The sequence below is a fragment of the Dendropsophus ebraccatus genome, chromosome 5 (assembly GCF_027789765.1).
Source record: "Dendropsophus ebraccatus isolate aDenEbr1 chromosome 5, aDenEbr1.pat, whole genome shotgun sequence".
NCBI lineage: Eukaryota > Metazoa > Chordata > Amphibia > Anura > Hylidae > Dendropsophus > Dendropsophus ebraccatus.
Genome location: NC_091458.1, coordinates 65,672,511 through 65,690,500, shown reverse-complemented (window position 1 = coordinate 65,690,500; position 17,990 = coordinate 65,672,511). Strand labels below are relative to the sequence as shown.

At 43.1% G+C, this 17,990-nt stretch overlaps 1 protein-coding gene and 1 long non-coding RNA gene across 3 annotated transcripts; one reads left to right on the top strand and one right to left on the bottom strand.

The window, feature by feature from the left end:
- Window positions 1–47: 47 nt before the first annotated feature.
- LOC138792708 (uncharacterized) lies at window positions 48–14,073 on the top strand. Its single transcript, XR_011363176.1, has 4 exons — window positions 48–240; window positions 7,302–7,379; window positions 12,324–12,404; window positions 13,892–14,073. It is a non-coding gene; the product is annotated as an uncharacterized lncRNA (long non-coding RNA).
- On the bottom strand, window positions 8,347–17,058 carry LOC138792707 (17-beta-hydroxysteroid dehydrogenase type 6-like). 2 transcript variants are annotated; one of them, XM_069970429.1, is made up of 6 exons: window positions 16,715–17,058; window positions 15,367–15,546; window positions 14,769–15,088; window positions 12,641–12,899; window positions 10,874–11,037; window positions 8,347–8,614 (listed from the first exon to the last, which is right to left on the bottom strand). In XM_069970429.1, exons 3-6 carry the CDS (start codon window positions 15,079–15,081, stop codon window positions 8,424–8,426), a joined length of 927 nt encoding a protein of 308 aa, XP_069826530.1. In that variant the 5' UTR covers window positions 15,082–15,088; window positions 15,367–15,546; window positions 16,715–17,058; the 3' UTR covers window positions 8,347–8,423. The 2 variants fall into 2 exon arrangements, with proteins under 2 accessions (XP_069826530.1, XP_069826529.1); XM_069970428.1 differs by lacking the exon at window positions 15,367–15,546.
- Between the last annotated feature and the right edge of the window lie 932 nt (window positions 17,059–17,990).

Here is a 17,990-nt window from a genome sequence, read left to right as displayed (position 1 = left end):
CGTAACTTCCCGTTCCTTCCAAGAGCATCATGGGATGTGTAGTTTTCTTTCTGAACATAGTTGTACCGCAGTCCGAATTGTGTTGATTAGCAGCACTTACATTAGACAAGTCACCGAGAGGGAGCCGTATACCTTCAGCCCCCGGCCAGGGTCTTTCTCCATGACTTATCAGTGCTTGACTTGTGTTCACCAGATGATGGCGCCAAACAGGATAGGATGATACGCAGCCTGGACGCCAACGTAAGATGGCGCTGTTGTTCTGCTATGTATGTAAGGCGTCTGGGTGTATTGACTCTACTGCTATGTTTTTCATACAGCTGAGAAGTGAATGGTTCTTAATGGCAAAACCCCCTGAAGTCAATGGAGAGAGACGGGGAGAGGTTTTAAAACAACTGAGAGCAAGGCTGACAAGGTTATAAACCTCACACAGGTCACATGGCCAGCTCTGACGCAAACTGCATTTAAAGGAGAAGTCTAGCGAAAATTTTTATTAAAGTATTGTATTGCCCCCAAAAGTTATACAAATCACCAATATACACTTATTACAGGAAATGCTTATATAGTGCTTTTTTTTCCCTGCACTTACTACTGCATCAAGGCTTCACTTCCTGGATAAAATGGTGATGTCACAACCCGACTCCCAGATCTGTGCGGCTGTGGCTGCTGGAGAGGATGATGGCAGAGGGATGCTCAGTGTCCTCCAGTGCCCTGTGTCCCTCAGCAGGGGCGTAGCTAATGTCTCCTGGGCCCTGGTGCGAGAGGCCAACTTGGGCCCCCCCCCCCCTCCTTTCACGACCCCCCCGTCCCCCCCCCCTCCTTTCACGACCAAGTGATGCTATTGTTGTGTGTGTGTGTATATATATATATTGTATATATATATATATATATATATATATATATATACACAGTGGTGCCTTGGATTATGAGCATAATTCGTTCCAGGACCATGCTTGTAATCCAAATCCACTCTTAAACCAAAGCAAATTTTCCCATAAGAAATCATGTAAATGCAGACAATTGGTTCCACACCCCAAAGATATTTATTATTCTGTACTGTACAGTAATGGAGAGGATGGGAAACACAAGGGCTGACAGAGACTGCAGGGAGCAGGAAGGAATGAGCAGGGCAGATGTGGGCACATACATGCAGCACTCTCTGTCCGGGGAGAGAGGGGTTACAGCTATGGAGAGATTACCCCCCCCCCCACAGTCCTGTCCCCTGATGTAAGCCCCAGCCTGAAGGGGATCTGCTATGATTTGGAAGGTGTTTAGAGTACAGTGCTGTAGACCCCGCTATGCAGGCCATGCCCCTTCTCCACTCGCGCTCCCACCCAATACAGGAAGTTCTTAAACCAAAGCAATGCTCTTAAACCAAGTCACAATTTTGAAAAACTGTGAGCTCTTCAACCAAAACGCTCTTAAACGAAGTTACTCTTAAACCAAGGTACCACTGTATATATATATATATATATATATATATATATATATATATATATATATACACACACACACACACACACCTACCAAGACAGATATTACCTATTACCGCCATACTGTTACCGACCAAATCCTGTATACTGAGACCAATATTACCAGTAATACCAGTATATAGGGAGGAAACATTACCGCCACACCACAACCACTACCATCACCACCATATTGTTACTGACCAAATCCAGTATACTAAATCACCTCATCCAGTCATATAGAGGTGGCCCCAGCTCTACACAGGCTCTATACACCATATACATTACAGTGCAGATATATCAGGTGACTCACAGGGGGACGTCTTCTCTGATCGGAGTTCTTTCCTTTTCATTATCTTCTCCATCTGCCCTGGGCCGTTATGAGAACTTCTCCGAGCCACGAATCCACAGAATCTGCCAGACAGATATATTAGGCTCCACACTCTGACACCATCCTCATCTCTCTACACAATGCACATCTGTACTGTCCCCTTTACACCCTCATTTAGTGGGTAGCCCTGACTCTATGTGACCTCCTAATATATGCCCCCCTCTGTGTATTCCCTCTCCCCCTATGTTGCCCCCCCAAATAGATGGCCCCCTCTACCCCCTCCCTTATAGATGGCCCCCTCTACCCCCTCCCTTATAGATGGCCCCCTCTACCCCCTCCCTTATAGATGGCCCCCTCTCTCCTCATCCTCCCTTATGGATGGTCCCCTCTCCCCCCCACCCTCCCTTATGAATGGCCCCCTCTCCCCCCCCCTCCCTTATAGATGGTCCCCTTCCCCCCCTCCCTTATAGATGGTCCCCTCCCCCCCCTCCCTTATAGATGGTCCCCTTCCCCCCCCCCTCCCTTATAGATGGTCCCCTTTCCCCCTCCCTTATAGATGGTCCCCTTTCCCCCCTCCCTTATAGATGGTCCCCTTTCCCCCCCTTTATAGATGGTCCCCTTCCTCCCTCCCTTATAGATGGTCCCCTTTCCCCCCCCCCTCATAGATGGCCCCCTCCTTTCCCCCCACCCTCATAAATGCCCATCTCCTTCCCCCCCCCCCTCATAAATGCCCCCCTCCTTCCCCCCCACCCTCATAGATGGCCCCCTCCTTTCCCCCCACCCTCATAGATGGCCCCCCTCCTTTCCCCCCACCCTCATAGATGTCCCCCTCTTTCCCCCCACCCGTACAGGCTGATAAAAAAACAAAACTTAACTCACCTGACATCGCGCTCCCACGTTGATCCTCACTTCTTCCTTCGCCTTCGGTCTGTCCCCGGCTGCTGCGCGGCTGCCGGGGGTGTCACGTCTTATCCCCGGCAGCGCGCGCATCCCAGAACTCCCTGCGCGCCGGAAACCGGAAGTCAGGGCCCAAGGCGCGCAGGGAGTTCTGGGATGCGCGCGCTGCCGGGGGTAAGACGCGACACCCCCGGCAGCCGCGCAGAAGCCGTGGGAAAGACGGAGCCAGTCTCTTGTGACCGCAAGCAAAACAATGCTTGCGGTCACAAGAGTGATTGATCGGGGGGCCCCGCGGGCCCCCCTTGTGGCGGGCCCGGTCGCGGCGGCGACCCCCGCGACCACGGTGGCTACGCCACTGTCCCTCAGTGTCCTCTGCCATCATCCTCTCCAGCAAACACAGCCCGCACAGCTTTGGGAGTCGGGTCGTGACATCACCATTTTATCCCGGAAGTGCAGGGAAAAAAAGCACTTTATAAGCATTTCCCATAATAAGTGTATATTAGTGATTAGTATAACTGGTGGGGGGCAATATAATACTTTAATAAAAATTTTCCCCAGAGTTCTTTCTATGCATCCAGTTAAATTACAAAGAATACAGACCTAGAGAAAAAGGAGTTGCTGCACCTTACACCCATGGCTTGCATTAGAGCCTCTCAGCTATGTTTCAAAACCAATGCCAGAATGTTGGTATGTAATTTGATCAAACCATATTGCCTCATGTACCACATGCAGGTCCATACACTGAAACAACACTGTGCCAATCAGCGACCGCCAACCCCACAAAGCAAGCGACAACAGGGGAGGGAGAGCCATAGAATGGCCCTGCAACCCCACTGTCACAGGACCAAACCCACTGGGCCCCCCACACCCTGCAGGCAAAGAAGGCGGCCGCCAAGCAATACAAGTGTGAACAAGGTGTTACTACTAACCAATGCACCTCCTCACTGATAAGAGGAGGTACTTATCACATGTACACAGGTGCTTCCTGCTAATTGGGGTCACTAATGCTGCGTTTACATGGAACAATAATTCGTACGATTAACGATTTCAAAGTAACATTTTTTTTTTTAATAACGATCAGCGTCTAGAAGGAACGATATATCGTACGGAAAATTCGTTTTGCGATCGCTAAGGGTGCGTTCACACCTACAGGATCTGCAGCAGATCTGCAGCAGATTTGATGCTGTGTTCAGTTATTTAAATGAAATCTGCTGCAGAAAATCAGCTGCAGATCCTGTAGGTGTGAACGCACCATTAAAGAGGTTTTCCAGGATTTTAATGTTTTTTTCAAAAATCATCTAGCATTATTGCATAAGTGAAGACAAAACTCCCCATATACATTTTTCTTCTCTATCAGCTTCTATTGAGATGAAAAAGATCTTTTTATATCTTGTATTGTTTGTTTACAAGCTGCTCTGTCTGTTTACATATGCAGCACACCCAGTGGCCAGAGTTGGAATTGCAGTGTATAACAAGCTAATCAAATACCACATGTGCTGCAGCCTCAGGCCAGGTTCACACTATGTAAAAACATTGTCCGTATTTCATAACAATGGCCATAGTTGTTATGAAATGCGACCGTTGTTTTTACATAGTGTGAACCTGGCCTAGGCATAGAATTAGATCTATTTTTTTGGACTATTTTCTTCCTGCTTACACAGCTTCTGCCTATGGTGCAATGGTAAGTGTCAGGATTACTGTGCTCACTGAAGAATTCGGGTCTGGTGACAGAGTTTTTTTATTTTTTTTCCCCCGTCTTAGGGCCCATTAACACAGAGCAAGAACGGCGGAATTGTCCTCCGCAGAATGCCGCCAGCCTCCGTGTCATAATGATGCTCTATGGGAGGTGCGCGCGGCTCCTCTCCCTGCGCTGAAGAATGAACATGTTCATTCTTCAGCGCCAAGAAATGCAGGGCGCGCCTCCCATAGAACGTCATTATGACACGGAGGCTGGTGGCATTCTGCGGAGGACAATTCCGACGTTCTTACTCTGTGTTAACGGGCCCTTATTTTCCAATGATGGCTTGTGCTAAGCATTATGGTGATTGTATTTCCTCTGCAAACACTGAGGTATTATACAAACAAGATGAATTTTCAAAGAAAATAATGCTCCACTGACAATACCTATTGACTCTATACCTTGTAAAACTGCCCTGGATATCTGTATACATGTATTACCTAACCAAGTCTATAAATAAATAATAAAACCAAATCTATTTGCCACAATATAATAATAATAATAATAATAATAATAATAATAATAAATATTATTATTATATTGTGGCAAAAAGATTTGGTTTTATTATTTATTTATAGACTTGGTTAGGTAATACATGTATACAGATATCCAGGACAGTTTTAGAAGGTATAGAGTCAATAGGTATTGTCAGTAGAGCATTATTTTCTTTGAAAATTCATCATGTTTGTATAATACCTCAGTGTTTCTTGTTTGCAGAGGAAATACAATCACCACAATGCTTAGCACAAGCCATCATTGGAAAATAGGATGGAAAAAAAAAATCAAACTCTGACAGGTTCTGCACCCTGGTCAGTGAGCATGGTAATCCCGACACTTACCATTGCTCCACAGGCAGAGGCTGGAGAAGCTGGAGGAACATAGACCATAACAGTGTTCTGCCACACAGAGATCCTCTCCACCCCTGTCCCGACCTCCACAGACATAGGAGGACACCAGCATCAGCTCTATCTATAGGGAAATTCTCACTGACATCCCATGAGTCCTGTGTGTGTGGAGGGGGGAGGGGTGGCTTAGGACGGGGTGGAGATGATTTCTGTGTTGGGACAGAGAGAGCTATCAGATCGGCAGCACAGACACACAGCATCTCCCTCTCAGAGTGACTCTCACTGCTCCTGCTCTGGAAGGGATACAGCCTGCTGCAGCATTGTGTAATTCACTCTGGGGACGGAGAGACACTGTGGATGTCTGTGCTGCTGCCGAGAGCCAATCAGAAAGCATCAATACCCGAGTCCCTCCCCCTCTCCTCACACAGGACTCAGCAGCTTCCAGCTATATCAAAGGACACATGCAGACACAGGAGTGACGTCACTGAACCGGAAACACTGTGTTTCTGGACTGGGATTTGACAGGAAGTCAGAAGCTCAGGAGCAGGCAACTCATGTGACCAGCTGGGGGATCTCCTAGAGCTGTCAAGTAATGTTAGGGAAGTATATTAGAAAAGGGTTAAACTTGGTTAACCCTTTCCTTATACCAAAAATCTATTTTTCCTGGAAAACCCCTTTAAGCCCATCTCGCACATAGGTAAAATCGGTGAACGACTGTTTACACGGAACGATCTGAAAATTTTTTGCGAACGACGAGCGACGTTTTAAGAACATGTTCAAAGATCAAAATGAACGATTTCTCGCTCGTCGTTTGATCGTTCGCTGCGTTTACATGTACGATTATTGTTCGAATTCGATCGTTATCGATAATCGTTCCGTGTAAACGCAGCAATAGGTCTTACAAGGGAGGAGTGCTAGCCACTCAGAAAGGGGAGAACATTTAAAATTCAGACCTTGAGAAAAAGAATTACAAAGAATAGCTGACTATACTCTCAGTAGCACATGCTGACCAACAGAACCATGAGCCCCATTCACACCACTTTTTGGGTCATCATATATATGTAAATTAGATATTATCAGAAAGGTATTCTGACATATACTGAGGCGTAAACATTCTTGGGGAGCGTGGGGTGAGAGTGGTTTCGGCCACACGCATCTCTCTACATGTGGAAACATTGTCTAAATCACGTTTTTCATTATTTTTAATGGCTTAAAACATAAATGAATTTAATTTGCATAGTGTCTGATGGACTTCCCACCACAGGATTGGTAGGTAATAGCTCCAGGCATTACATTAAACACAGCTATACCAGACCTGACCAATACCACCATAAACCCATTCCCACCCCTTCCTTGAAAAGACACCAGATTTACTGGCTGAATGGGAGGAGGGAGACTAAAAAAATAAAAAAGTTGTTTCCTTCCCCCTGCTCCCTGGTGCTGCCCCCCTGCAAGGTGCTGCCCTAGGCACCAGACCACAGGTGCCTAGTGGTAAATACGGCCCTGCATAGATGGTACCTGGTCTTTGTAAATCCCCCCTATAGTCTAACATAAATTTATATTTCAACTGCTGTGTGAACCTAGCCTATGGTTGTGGTTTCGGTGTAGATACATCCATACATACCTAAAGATATATTACTCTATTCAATTTATGGATTGGAACAAGCCCTCTCTGATGTTACTGTTAGGGTGTGTTCACACCTACAGGATCCGCAGCAGATTTGATGGTGCAGATTTTATGCTGTGTTCAGTTATTTAAATGAAATCTGCTGCGGAACTGCTGGATGTAATGGAGCTGCACAACACCATGCACACAGCCTGTAGACAGTGTGCAGCTATAGTTTTCTAATTATGGACTCCCCTGTTAAGGGCTTCTGCTCATATCCATATTATGGTTTAATTTTCTACAGTTTAGTAATAGGACTAATATATGAGACAGAAAAGAATATTACTACACTGTGACTGTTGTTTTTGTTTACATTGCACTGTTTGTATTTCAATGTTTGTTTGTTTGTTTTTTGCAGTAACCAAAAATACGGTCAACCATTTATTTTGTATCCAGTGAAAAAACATAAACGCTTCCGTCCATTTTTCTTTATAATGTAAGTCAAGGGAAAACGGATCGCTTGTAAGTTGCTTTCTATACACCCTTCTATCTTGTTTACCCAAAGAAGCTCAATGTGAGTTTAAATGTCCCCATATACTGATGTTAGTGGGTTTGGCCATCAGCAGTATAACATTTATGGGGGCCTCTTGAGTCTCCAATGACAGATGATATAGGGCAGGCATGACGAATTCTCACTGCCTGACCACTTTGTTCTCAGAGAGGTCATCTGCTGGCAGTCTGGCAATGGCTTACCCCTCCCCGTAGAGAACACTGAAAAGTTGCCAACTCTGGATCCAGACCATCGCGATTCCTTGTTTGACAGTTGGAGGAACCATCCTTTCACCTACTTGAGAACATATAAATGCCCTGTGTGATGTCATATTTTGATTCATCAGTCCATAAGTTCCCGCAGATTTCGTCACTCGTCCCTGCTCGCATCTCTGCCTGTGCCAAAGACTCACAGTCGGATTCCGCCAATTCACGTCCATTCTTTCGGCGGATGGCATAATTTGCCCGACAAGAGAATGGAGTCTATGGGACAGGCAGAAATGTGAGCAGGGACAAGCGACGGAATCCGTGGGAACTTCTCTGTGTGGATTCCTCAGTGTGAACCCACCCTCAGTTGGGAATAGGGCTCCAAGTCATTGGAATGGTCTCTCGCCTGGATTGACAGATATCTACCTCATTGTGTATAGGGAAAGGTCTGTCTATCAAGGCTTTTAGACTGTCCCATCTAAAGTCTTAGGGCCCTATTACACAGATTATTTGACAGATTTTTTAAGCCAAAGCCAGGAATGGATTTGAAAAGAGGAGAAGTCTCAGTCTTTCCTGTGTTACCTGTTCTCTGTTTATAGTCCATTACTGGATTTGGCTCAAAAAAATCTGTCAGATAATCTGTTGGTGTAATAGTGTCCTTATTCCCAGTTGCAGATTCAGCTTTTTAGGCAACACACAACTAGTGGCAGGTTTCAAGGTATTTAAAGTCTTCTTTTTGTACCAGTACAATTATACAAAGTGTTTGACTTTAATATATGCAAGATTAAGAACGAAGCATGTAGTCCGCAACAAATGTAGGAAGATAAGACAGTGGCATATATAAAAATTTGGCATATGGTCCGGCAGAATAACGGGTCCATGGATGTACAGCAGTCAGTGCGTGTTCCATACAGTCTGTAACAACTGTAAGTTTGGTACTACTCCGCGAGCAGATATCATCAATGAATTTACAATCTGTGCAGAGAAAACATTTATTTTATTAAATGCAGCTTTCACCAAGAACAAACATTAAGATTTCTTGTAAAAAGTAAAATTTTATGTTTATTTGTAGTACAGTTACCTTCTAAATTACAGGCGGGATTCCGCGGCAGAATTCTGCCCATTTTACTCAGTGTGAACATACCTTAACGGAGGTGAATCTAACCTGCTGATATCCCCCAATTGCGCAGGAGACGCTGAGGATGCTGGTATGTCTCCTACCTTTATCCTCAGCGCCACTTTCGTGCATTTTTACTCGTTTATCCCTCAGTCCTGTAAGACCGCTAGGAGCGCTGTACCGCCTCCATTGCGATGATCTGGCCCCCTCCATTAATTATCATTAGAAGGGGCTGGCCAGCCGGGGGGGGGGGGATCGGTACTATGGGGGTGGGGCAGAGCTCCTAACGTTGCCCTAGTGCTCCTAATGGACCAAGGAGTAAAAGTCTCGGGAATAACCCCAGGGATGAAGGTAAGAGAATACCTTACTATGAGCAGGTTAGATTTGTCTAACCTACTGATAGCTCCCCTTTAAAGGAGTTAATCCAAGCTTAAAAATGTTAAGGGATAACTAGCGGAATAGTGGGGGTACAACCGCTGTACTTAGTTATGATCAGAAATCCATAGTGTGTGAATAAAGCAGAGGCTGAACAAGCTGCCACTCAATCACTTGAGGGACAACCATATGACAGAATGCAACTTCAGTAACTTTAGAGCAGTAATAGACTCCAATAGCGCCAATTTTGGCTCTGGGAGGCCGAGTTTCCACATATGCCTCTGGAATGTGATCTGAAAATTTTGGAAACCACAGCCACGCAATGTTACTGTTGATCCTGGCAACATTCCATGGCTATTGGTAAAGAACTAGGGACGTGATTTCCACAGCATTTAGATCACATTGCACATGCAAATGTGGAAATCCATTCGCATAGAGTCAAAATTGGCACTAATTTGCATTTGAGTGATAGGCTATGTTCACACTAAGAAAAAAAGAGAAAAGGCGTCCATTATTGCTACATTTTGATTGATGTTAATAGAATGCATTGAAGTGAATGGAATGATGGACACCCAATGCACATAAGTGTATTACATAATGGCCGTTGTTTGCGCAGACTTCAAAATAATGATTCTGACATTTATTTTCAGATGTCCTTTTCAAACAACGGGTGTTATTTCGTAGTTGTTCTCACACAGTTTTTCTTTTTTCACCGTCTTAATTATAAATTCAATGGAGTTTTCAATTAAAGACACACCCAAAGGGCAATCAGTCCAACTAAACTAGAATAATGTACCAACAGCCGTCACTGTCATGGAAAGGAAAAAAACAACATCATGTGAACATAGCCTTAGTATATAAGTGGTTGCTGTAGAGCTCGCATTCTGAACACAAATGTGGAAACACAGCCAGAGGATTCTGAAAGAGTAGACTCATATGTAATGAGTTTGCAGTGAATTTCATGCTGCACATATTGTGGCAAATCTGCCTCCATACTCTTTACCATTAGAGTCTATAGCCCTGTATTCTCACAGTGGCTTTTAATTCAGCTGTGAAAATGTAGGGGCAACTTTCTTCTACTTTTATGCTGGGCTGGTAAAAATAATAAAGACACCATGCTTACCCGCTCCCGTTCCTGTGGCATGCTACTGTCTGCATCTTTGGATCCCGGATCACTGACAGTCCACTCAGCCAATTACTGGCTTCAGCAGGACAGCGCCGTTATTGGCTGAGCAGGCTGTCAGCAAGTCAGGACCCTGAGAAGCAGACGGGAAGGCTTTTTTCACAAAAAAGTGATATATAAAACTATCATAGGAGGTTTTTTTTGTAGAGGTGAATTCCCTGCTGCTCATAATGGAGCTCTGGCCGCACGCTCCATTGTGAGCAGTGGGGAATTTGCATGCGTCCGCATCCGAATTTAGCGGCAGTGAAGATCATCCGGCCGGTACTGCAGTATCGGCCTGGATGATCTTCTCTGACATCGGCTGCTCCGTGACCTGACTGGGTTACGGATTGGCTGGTGTCTTACGCAGTGAGAACAAGGCCTCACACTGTAGTGTACAGACAGGGGGCCCAATTAGTTTAAAGGGGTTGTCCAGGCTTTGAGAAACATATACAGTATGCTAAACAAACAAGCCAATATGGTGTGAACCTAGCCTCAAATACATGCACTTGTTTGAGAGGGTTTTTTTTGCACAAACTGAATTATAGTACATCTGCAATAGGAATTCTTCCATACTTACAGTTTTGATAGTACTGTTCCCCGTAGGCATCTTTTAATTTCTGAGGTATTTTCTTCCAGGTGTTTGTAACATGTTCTTTTATTTGTGTCGCATTCAAAATTGCAGTTTTAAAAAAATCAGGAGCAATGATGGAGACTTTGACTCCAAATAGTTTGAGCTCTCGTCTGAAATAAAAATGATCAGAAAAAAGGATTAAGTAGTTTTATATAAAGTGTCGTTATAACTTTTAAACTCTAAATCAACAGTAGATGTGATATAAAGCAAGTTTGCAATGTACATTCATTCATTATATATTTATTAGTTATCATGGAAAACTTGGCGCTTCCTGTTTTCTGACTTTTTTCCCCTAAAAAAAAACAAAACAAAACCCAGGAAACAGTCAGAAAACAGGAAGTCCTTTGTATCCCAGGTCATCTGAGCGCTCACAGGGAGAAGGCAGTCATGTGATTGATGGACATATTGTGCCTTCAGCAGACTGGACCTGGATTTCTGGTACAGCATGTTTTTACAGCATGATAACAACACAAAAAATTGCAAACTTGCTGTATTTCACATCTACTGTTGATTTAGATTTTGAAAGTTATAACGACAGGTATACTTTAAACCCAAGTTCTCTCTAGAAATTCTTTGCTGATTTCAACATAATATAATTAGGAAGTATGTTTTAATATCACTCCCAGAAAAGGAGCAAGGGAAAAAAAATTCCCTTTTTTTTTTTCTTGTAAAATCAAAGAACCCTCTGTACTTCTCCAAGATGTGTCTATTTTACACCTGAGGCCCAGATATTGAAAGGACTCTATGAAAAGGTACAAGTCTGTAAGACTCTATTGCACCTAGTCATCTGTAACATGTATAATTAGTTTTTTAGATATGGGAAGGTTTGTAAGGCTGGGTTCACAGTGTGTGCCTTTACCCAACAGAGACCAGAATGCTTCAAATTTATTACAGGTTTTCTCTGACTTCAATTGGAAAGTAGAAATCATTAATAATGCAAACACAGTGTATCACTGGCTCACCACAATAAGGAAAAGCATTATGCATGGACCAGCTTGTAGCAGCCCAAATTAATGGTAGAAATGTGTCCAATGCATTTAGAATTTAAAAAGTTTTATTTATATTAGGGCATATTAAAATTTACAGTCAATATGGCAGTAAGAGTATAGTCTAAGATACACTTACAGAATGGATCAGGTGAGGAAGCATGAAAGGGCTCTGGAGCTGGGCCTACGTCCTATCCAGTAGGTACTGACTACTGTCTGCAGATGTTACCTGTTGTTAATGACTGACATCTGAGATCACTCAGATGACAGTGATTTATAACTGTTTAGAAGCCACTATCAATAGTGAACGCAGCATCTAAACACTTTGTACCGGCATCATTGGTTGTCCAGTGTCCCACTTGAAATCCATGTGATGGTAAAATTAAGCTGTCGTTTCCTGTTTTGTACAGATCATTTTCCAGCAATATCCTCATCATCACAGACTGCTGTACAGTGAAATGCCACAGTAAAGACATGTCGTTTGGCAAAAGGTTAGTTATATAAAAGTTAAGAAAGTTTGTAATTGGTCCTTATTACCTTTTTGGCTCTGGCTCCCTGCTAGGCCCTCTGATGTGTCTGCTGTGTTTATAGCGGTTGTCTAGGTTCCCGACCACCTCTGTGTTATCAACAGTGGCCGGGCTGATGACTCACTCCCTGGTTGGATCTCAGGAATGCACATCAGTGTGTGTACAACCAATGTTTAAGATGCACCAAAGAAACTATTTACCTTAAGTTATCTGAAAAGGCTTCAACTCCAAACTTTGATATGGAATATCCACCGCTACAGAATGCCAGCCTTCCAGCAATGCTAGACACATTCACAATGCGTCCTTTAGATTTTCTGATCAAGGGGAGTAAATTAATTGTTACATCTATCATCCCTAGGATGTTGACATCTAGAATTCTGCGAAAGTCATCCCTCTTTAGCCATTCATTAGGGGTCACTGGGGTTAAAATGCCAGCATTATTTACGAGCCCCCACAGACCTAGAATAAGAGAAAAACAGCCAATACATAAAAATGTTTTATGAAGACAAGCTAATTCCATATGTTATGCGACAACATTTGAATTTCATAGCGTTTCATAGAATTTCTATTGAGCTAAAGTACCATAGTACACGGTACCATACTATACAATTTTTTTTAATATTGAGCTAAAGAGAAGAGTCCATAATAAAGAACTTTTTCTATCTTGATAGATTAATTTGAAGAGACAAAATAGAACCAACGGTTCTCCCCAGTCAGTGAAGAAGGCTTGTCCCATAGATTTACATTATGAGGCCATCTTGTCATGTGACACAGAGCCAGGAGAGGAATGCACAGAGCATGGCTTTTCCTGACTCGTTCTCAGGGTCGATCAGGGTCTGAATACTCAGATCTGGACTGATCAATACTTTTTTCTCATCTCTCTGACAGTGGCTACAGTGCCTTTTCAACCCTGTTATGTCCAAAGGTCATTGTTGCACAGATATGCAAAAGTACTGCAGAGACACCATCACGTGTTTCTCAACATCAGTGAGCTAGCCAGACCTTCCTCCAAGAAGGAACCATGAAGCCAAGGGGGGGTCTCCAATCCAGGAAACCACCTTCCAACAAGCCACAATCAATGACTGACTGGACTTGCAAAATACATCAGCAAGGTATCCTTCTACAGACAGCTGTTTAGTTGTATTTGCCCCTCATCAGTGTGGAGTAGTACTTTGTAGTATAATGTGCAGCAGTAGTTTTGCATATTTGATTTCCCAGGGGGCAATGTTCTGCGATTTACTGACATTGAGAAACACGTGATGGTATCTCCGCAATGTTTTTTTGACCTCTCTGAGGTCAGCCATCATTCTCATTGCACAGATGTCTAGGTCACATTGAGGCAGTACTTCTGTATTGTGCAAGAGTCTTAGGCAGGTGTAGAAAAGATTCTACAAAGTAGGCCATCTTCCATTAAGCATATGTCTGATTGGCTCTAATTTTTTTTTCTTTAGCTGGACAACAACCCCAAACATACAGGCAATGTCATTAATAACTATCTTCAATGGAAAGAGTGCTGAAAGTGATGATATGAAGCCCTCATCATAGACTCTGTCTGGGCTTACATGAAGAGACAGAAGAATGAGTGAAAGGGCATGTGAGATCTGTGAGAACATATAACACACACACACTCACTCACTTAGGGCCCTATTCCACCGGACGATTATCGTTCAGATTATCGTTAAATCGTTCGAATCTAAACGATAATCGTTCGGTTGAAATGCAGTAACGATTAACGACCGAACGAGAAATCGTTGATCACTTTATAAGACCTGGACCTATTTTTATCGTTGCTCGTTCGCAAAACGTTCGCAAATCGTTCGCATTGAATAAGACATCGTTCGGTCGTTCGCAATAGATACGAACGCAATAGCGAATAAATACGGAAGAAGAAACGATCGCAATTACGATCATAAGTAACGATTATCGTTCCATGGAAATGAGTGAACGTTTTCAGGTCTGTCGCAATAGCGGTCGTTTGAGATCGTTAATCGTTAACGATTATGCTAACGATAATCGTCCGGTGGAATAGTGCCCTTACTCTTATCTCTGCAGATTTTTGTGCAGGGATCACAAACAGCCGTTTTATATTATGTATAGAGTACTTTTACAGCTGTAATATTTGCCTTTATATCAGTGTACTAAAATAGATGTAGACCAACCTAACAATCTGTGTGAACCCCTATTGTTCAAGGGACATTACCACCCAGAAGGACCAACCATAGAGTTGCAGTAATATCCCATATAAGCTTATACCATGTTTCTTCTAGTTTTACGAAGTACTTTTCAAACATTGTACCTATGAATAAATATTTTACAGTTAGGTTTTACCTTTGTCAGTAACAATGTCAGCAACCCACTTGGCTGCTGCACTCACACTTTGGCTGTCAGTAACATTGAGGATTACAGTTTGTAGTCTGCTGGAGGTCTCCTTCTTTAGCTCCTTAGCTCCTGTCTCTGTTAAACAAGCCGCCAGAATCTTCATTCCTTTATGGTCCAGCTGTTTAGCTAGCTGTCTTCCAAATCCAGTGTCACATCCGGTGATGAAAACATATTTATCTGAGAGATTTTCTAGGATCTGACTCTGTCTGTACCATCTGTACAGTAGGATCAAAGTCAGTAACACCAGAAAAAGGAGCCACATGATTGAACTGTAAGATATAATGGAAACATAAGCAATTTCATTGTGAGCTGCACTTTTAAGCATGATTTCCTTCCCTTTACATTCATCTTGATCATGATAATTATCTTACACTAACATTTTCTATAATCAGGACCTCTCACTCCCGTCTCCAAGACTTCTCTCATGCTGCACCAGTTCTCTGGAATGCTTTACCCAAAGACTCACACTCATATGCAACACTCACATCTCTTCAGGCATGATTATAACATTCCCTAAATTTTGTTTTCCTCTCTAATGTCCCCTCACCTTCTACTGTATATCTCCTACATAGCGGGTAACTGGCTCTTCCCACAAATTTAGGCACTTTCTGATTCTATATGCAATGGCTGAGCCATCTGCAAATGGAGCACTTGTGTCAGCCCAGTCCTCCTAGTCTGTAGGCTCTTGTGAGCAGGTCTCCGACTCTTTTTGCGGAATCTGTTGGTGCTATACAAATATTATTATAGTATTATTATTATCTTGAGTACTGTACCAGTGATGTTCTCAACTACAGAAGATATAATTCTTTGCTCCAGTTATACAATCCATCACCTATTGAATAAATGGGAAACACCTGATATGCTAGAAATAAAACTATAGCACATTTAAGGTATGGATGTATCTATCTTGTGTGTATTATGTGTGCTGAGGAAGATGTGACAAGAAAGTAGGCGGTATACCTTGGCCAAGTGAGAGGGAGGTCAAACATGGTTTTCAGGTGAATGAGCAGATTAAGACATTTGGTAAGAACTAAAAGCTTTACACTTCTATAGGTTAGCCAATTAACTGGTCTGTGTCAATGAAGTTCAATAGTAGAATATAATAAATATAGTTATGATATCAGATTGTTATACTTTTAGTCACCCCTTGTTATATGAGCTGTTATAGGTGCTATATAAGTGTCCTCTGCTCCTACCACAACATTATCAAAACAGAAACCTAGGGAGCTGCACTACTATCCTTAGTATAATACAGTTCCAGTCCAAGTGTTAGAGCAGAGTCTCTTTGAGGACCACTGACTTAGACTATGTTGCCACAATGTCTTTTTTTAACAGCTTGAGTCCAAATAACGGCCGTTATTGTACAATTGATGGCCGTCATTATGAAATAACAGCTGTTATTTTAACTCAAACTGTCAAGAAAGACTTTGTGGGAATATAGCCTTAGATTGAAATAAAAACTTTATGCAAATAAAAAATAAAAACAGTTAATTCCTAACAGTAAGTACAAATATAGGCTATGTTCACACACTGTAACAAAGACGGCTGTTTTTATTGGACGTTCGTCGTGTAATAGCAAATAATGGCCGTTATCTTGTATTATTAGTATAACAGCTGTTATTTGTCATTAAATAAAGCCGTTTAATAAAAACAGCTGTCATTTTGATGTTAACATAACCATGGTCAAAATCAATATGTACATGCATACTTAGGTGTAAGTACAATGTAAATAGTATACATTAGTATATAATACCGTATATATTAATAATCATAACTATTAATTGAAATCTCCAGCAACAGCCAATCTGGAATTCTGTATATCATGCTGGTCATTATATCATAGTGTACTGCCAGTTACTGTAAATGGTGCAGTTGGTTGCACAAAATTCACTTACCCTCCGAGATTCTTTTAATGAAGTAATAGTTAATGTCTTTGCTGTTGCAGTGCCACGCGTACTTTGGCAGAAATCTTGTAGAGGGAGGAGAGAAGGACGTACAAACGCAACCCAAAAATATATGTAGTATGTTAACACAGTGTGTGCTGGAATATATTAAGGCATATGTATCAAAAATATACTCTATACACATGCATGAAAGCAACTGAAGTATACGAGACATATAATAGATGCCAATACTGAGGAATCTGAGGAGTTGGCAAAAAACATTTGTTGTTTGTTCTCCCTGTCAAATATGTTTTATACAGCTATCCTTGTAGTCATATGTGGGAACCTTGGGGGAGATTTATCAAACATGGTGTAAAGTAAAAATGGCTCAGTAGCCCCTAGCAACCAATCAGATTCCACCTTTCATTTTGTCTGTGAGGAATAAAAGGTGGAATCTGATTGGTTGCTAGGGGCAACTGAGCCAGTTTCACTTTACACCATGTTTGATAAATCTCTCCCCTTATTCTTTACTATATATTTGGATAGGGTTTGATATGCTTCGTTTTGGACATTTAACTGTAAAATGCACCAAGCCTAAGAGTTCAGGGCTTTAAAATTCCTTATGGTGCATTTACACAGACAGATTTATCTGACAGATTTTTGAAGCCAAAGCCAGGAACAGACTATAAACAGAGAACAGTCATAAAGGAAAGACTGATATTTCTCCTCTTTTCAAATCCATTCCTGGCGTTGGCTTCAGTAATCTGTCAGATAAATCTCTCTGTGTAAATGCACCATTATGCTACGTTTACACGAAACAATTATCGGGCGAATTTTCGCGATAACGATCGAATTCGAACGATAATCGTACGTGTAAACGTCGTTCGCCGATCGCAAAAAATTCGCCGATCGTTCCGTGTAAACAGTCGTCGCGCGATAGTCCGGCCGCCGGCCACCCGCAACCCCACCCGCCGCCCGGCCCCCTGCTCGCAGCCCGGCCCCCCGCTCATCCGCAGCCCCCTGCGCCGGCTCGATCGCCACCCCCGCCGCTCTGATCGCCACCCCCGCCGCCGCTCCGATCGCCACCCCCGCCGCCGCCGCTCCGATCACCACCCCCATCCGCTGCCGCTCCGATCGCCACCCCCACCGCCGCCGCTCCGATCGGCCCCACCGCCGCGGCCAAGAACATACGTTACCTGCTCCGCGCAGCAGGTCTTCGGACATCCCCGGCTCCTCTCTTCAGCGCACTGATTGGCTGAAGAGATGAGCCGGGAATTTCAAACGGCTC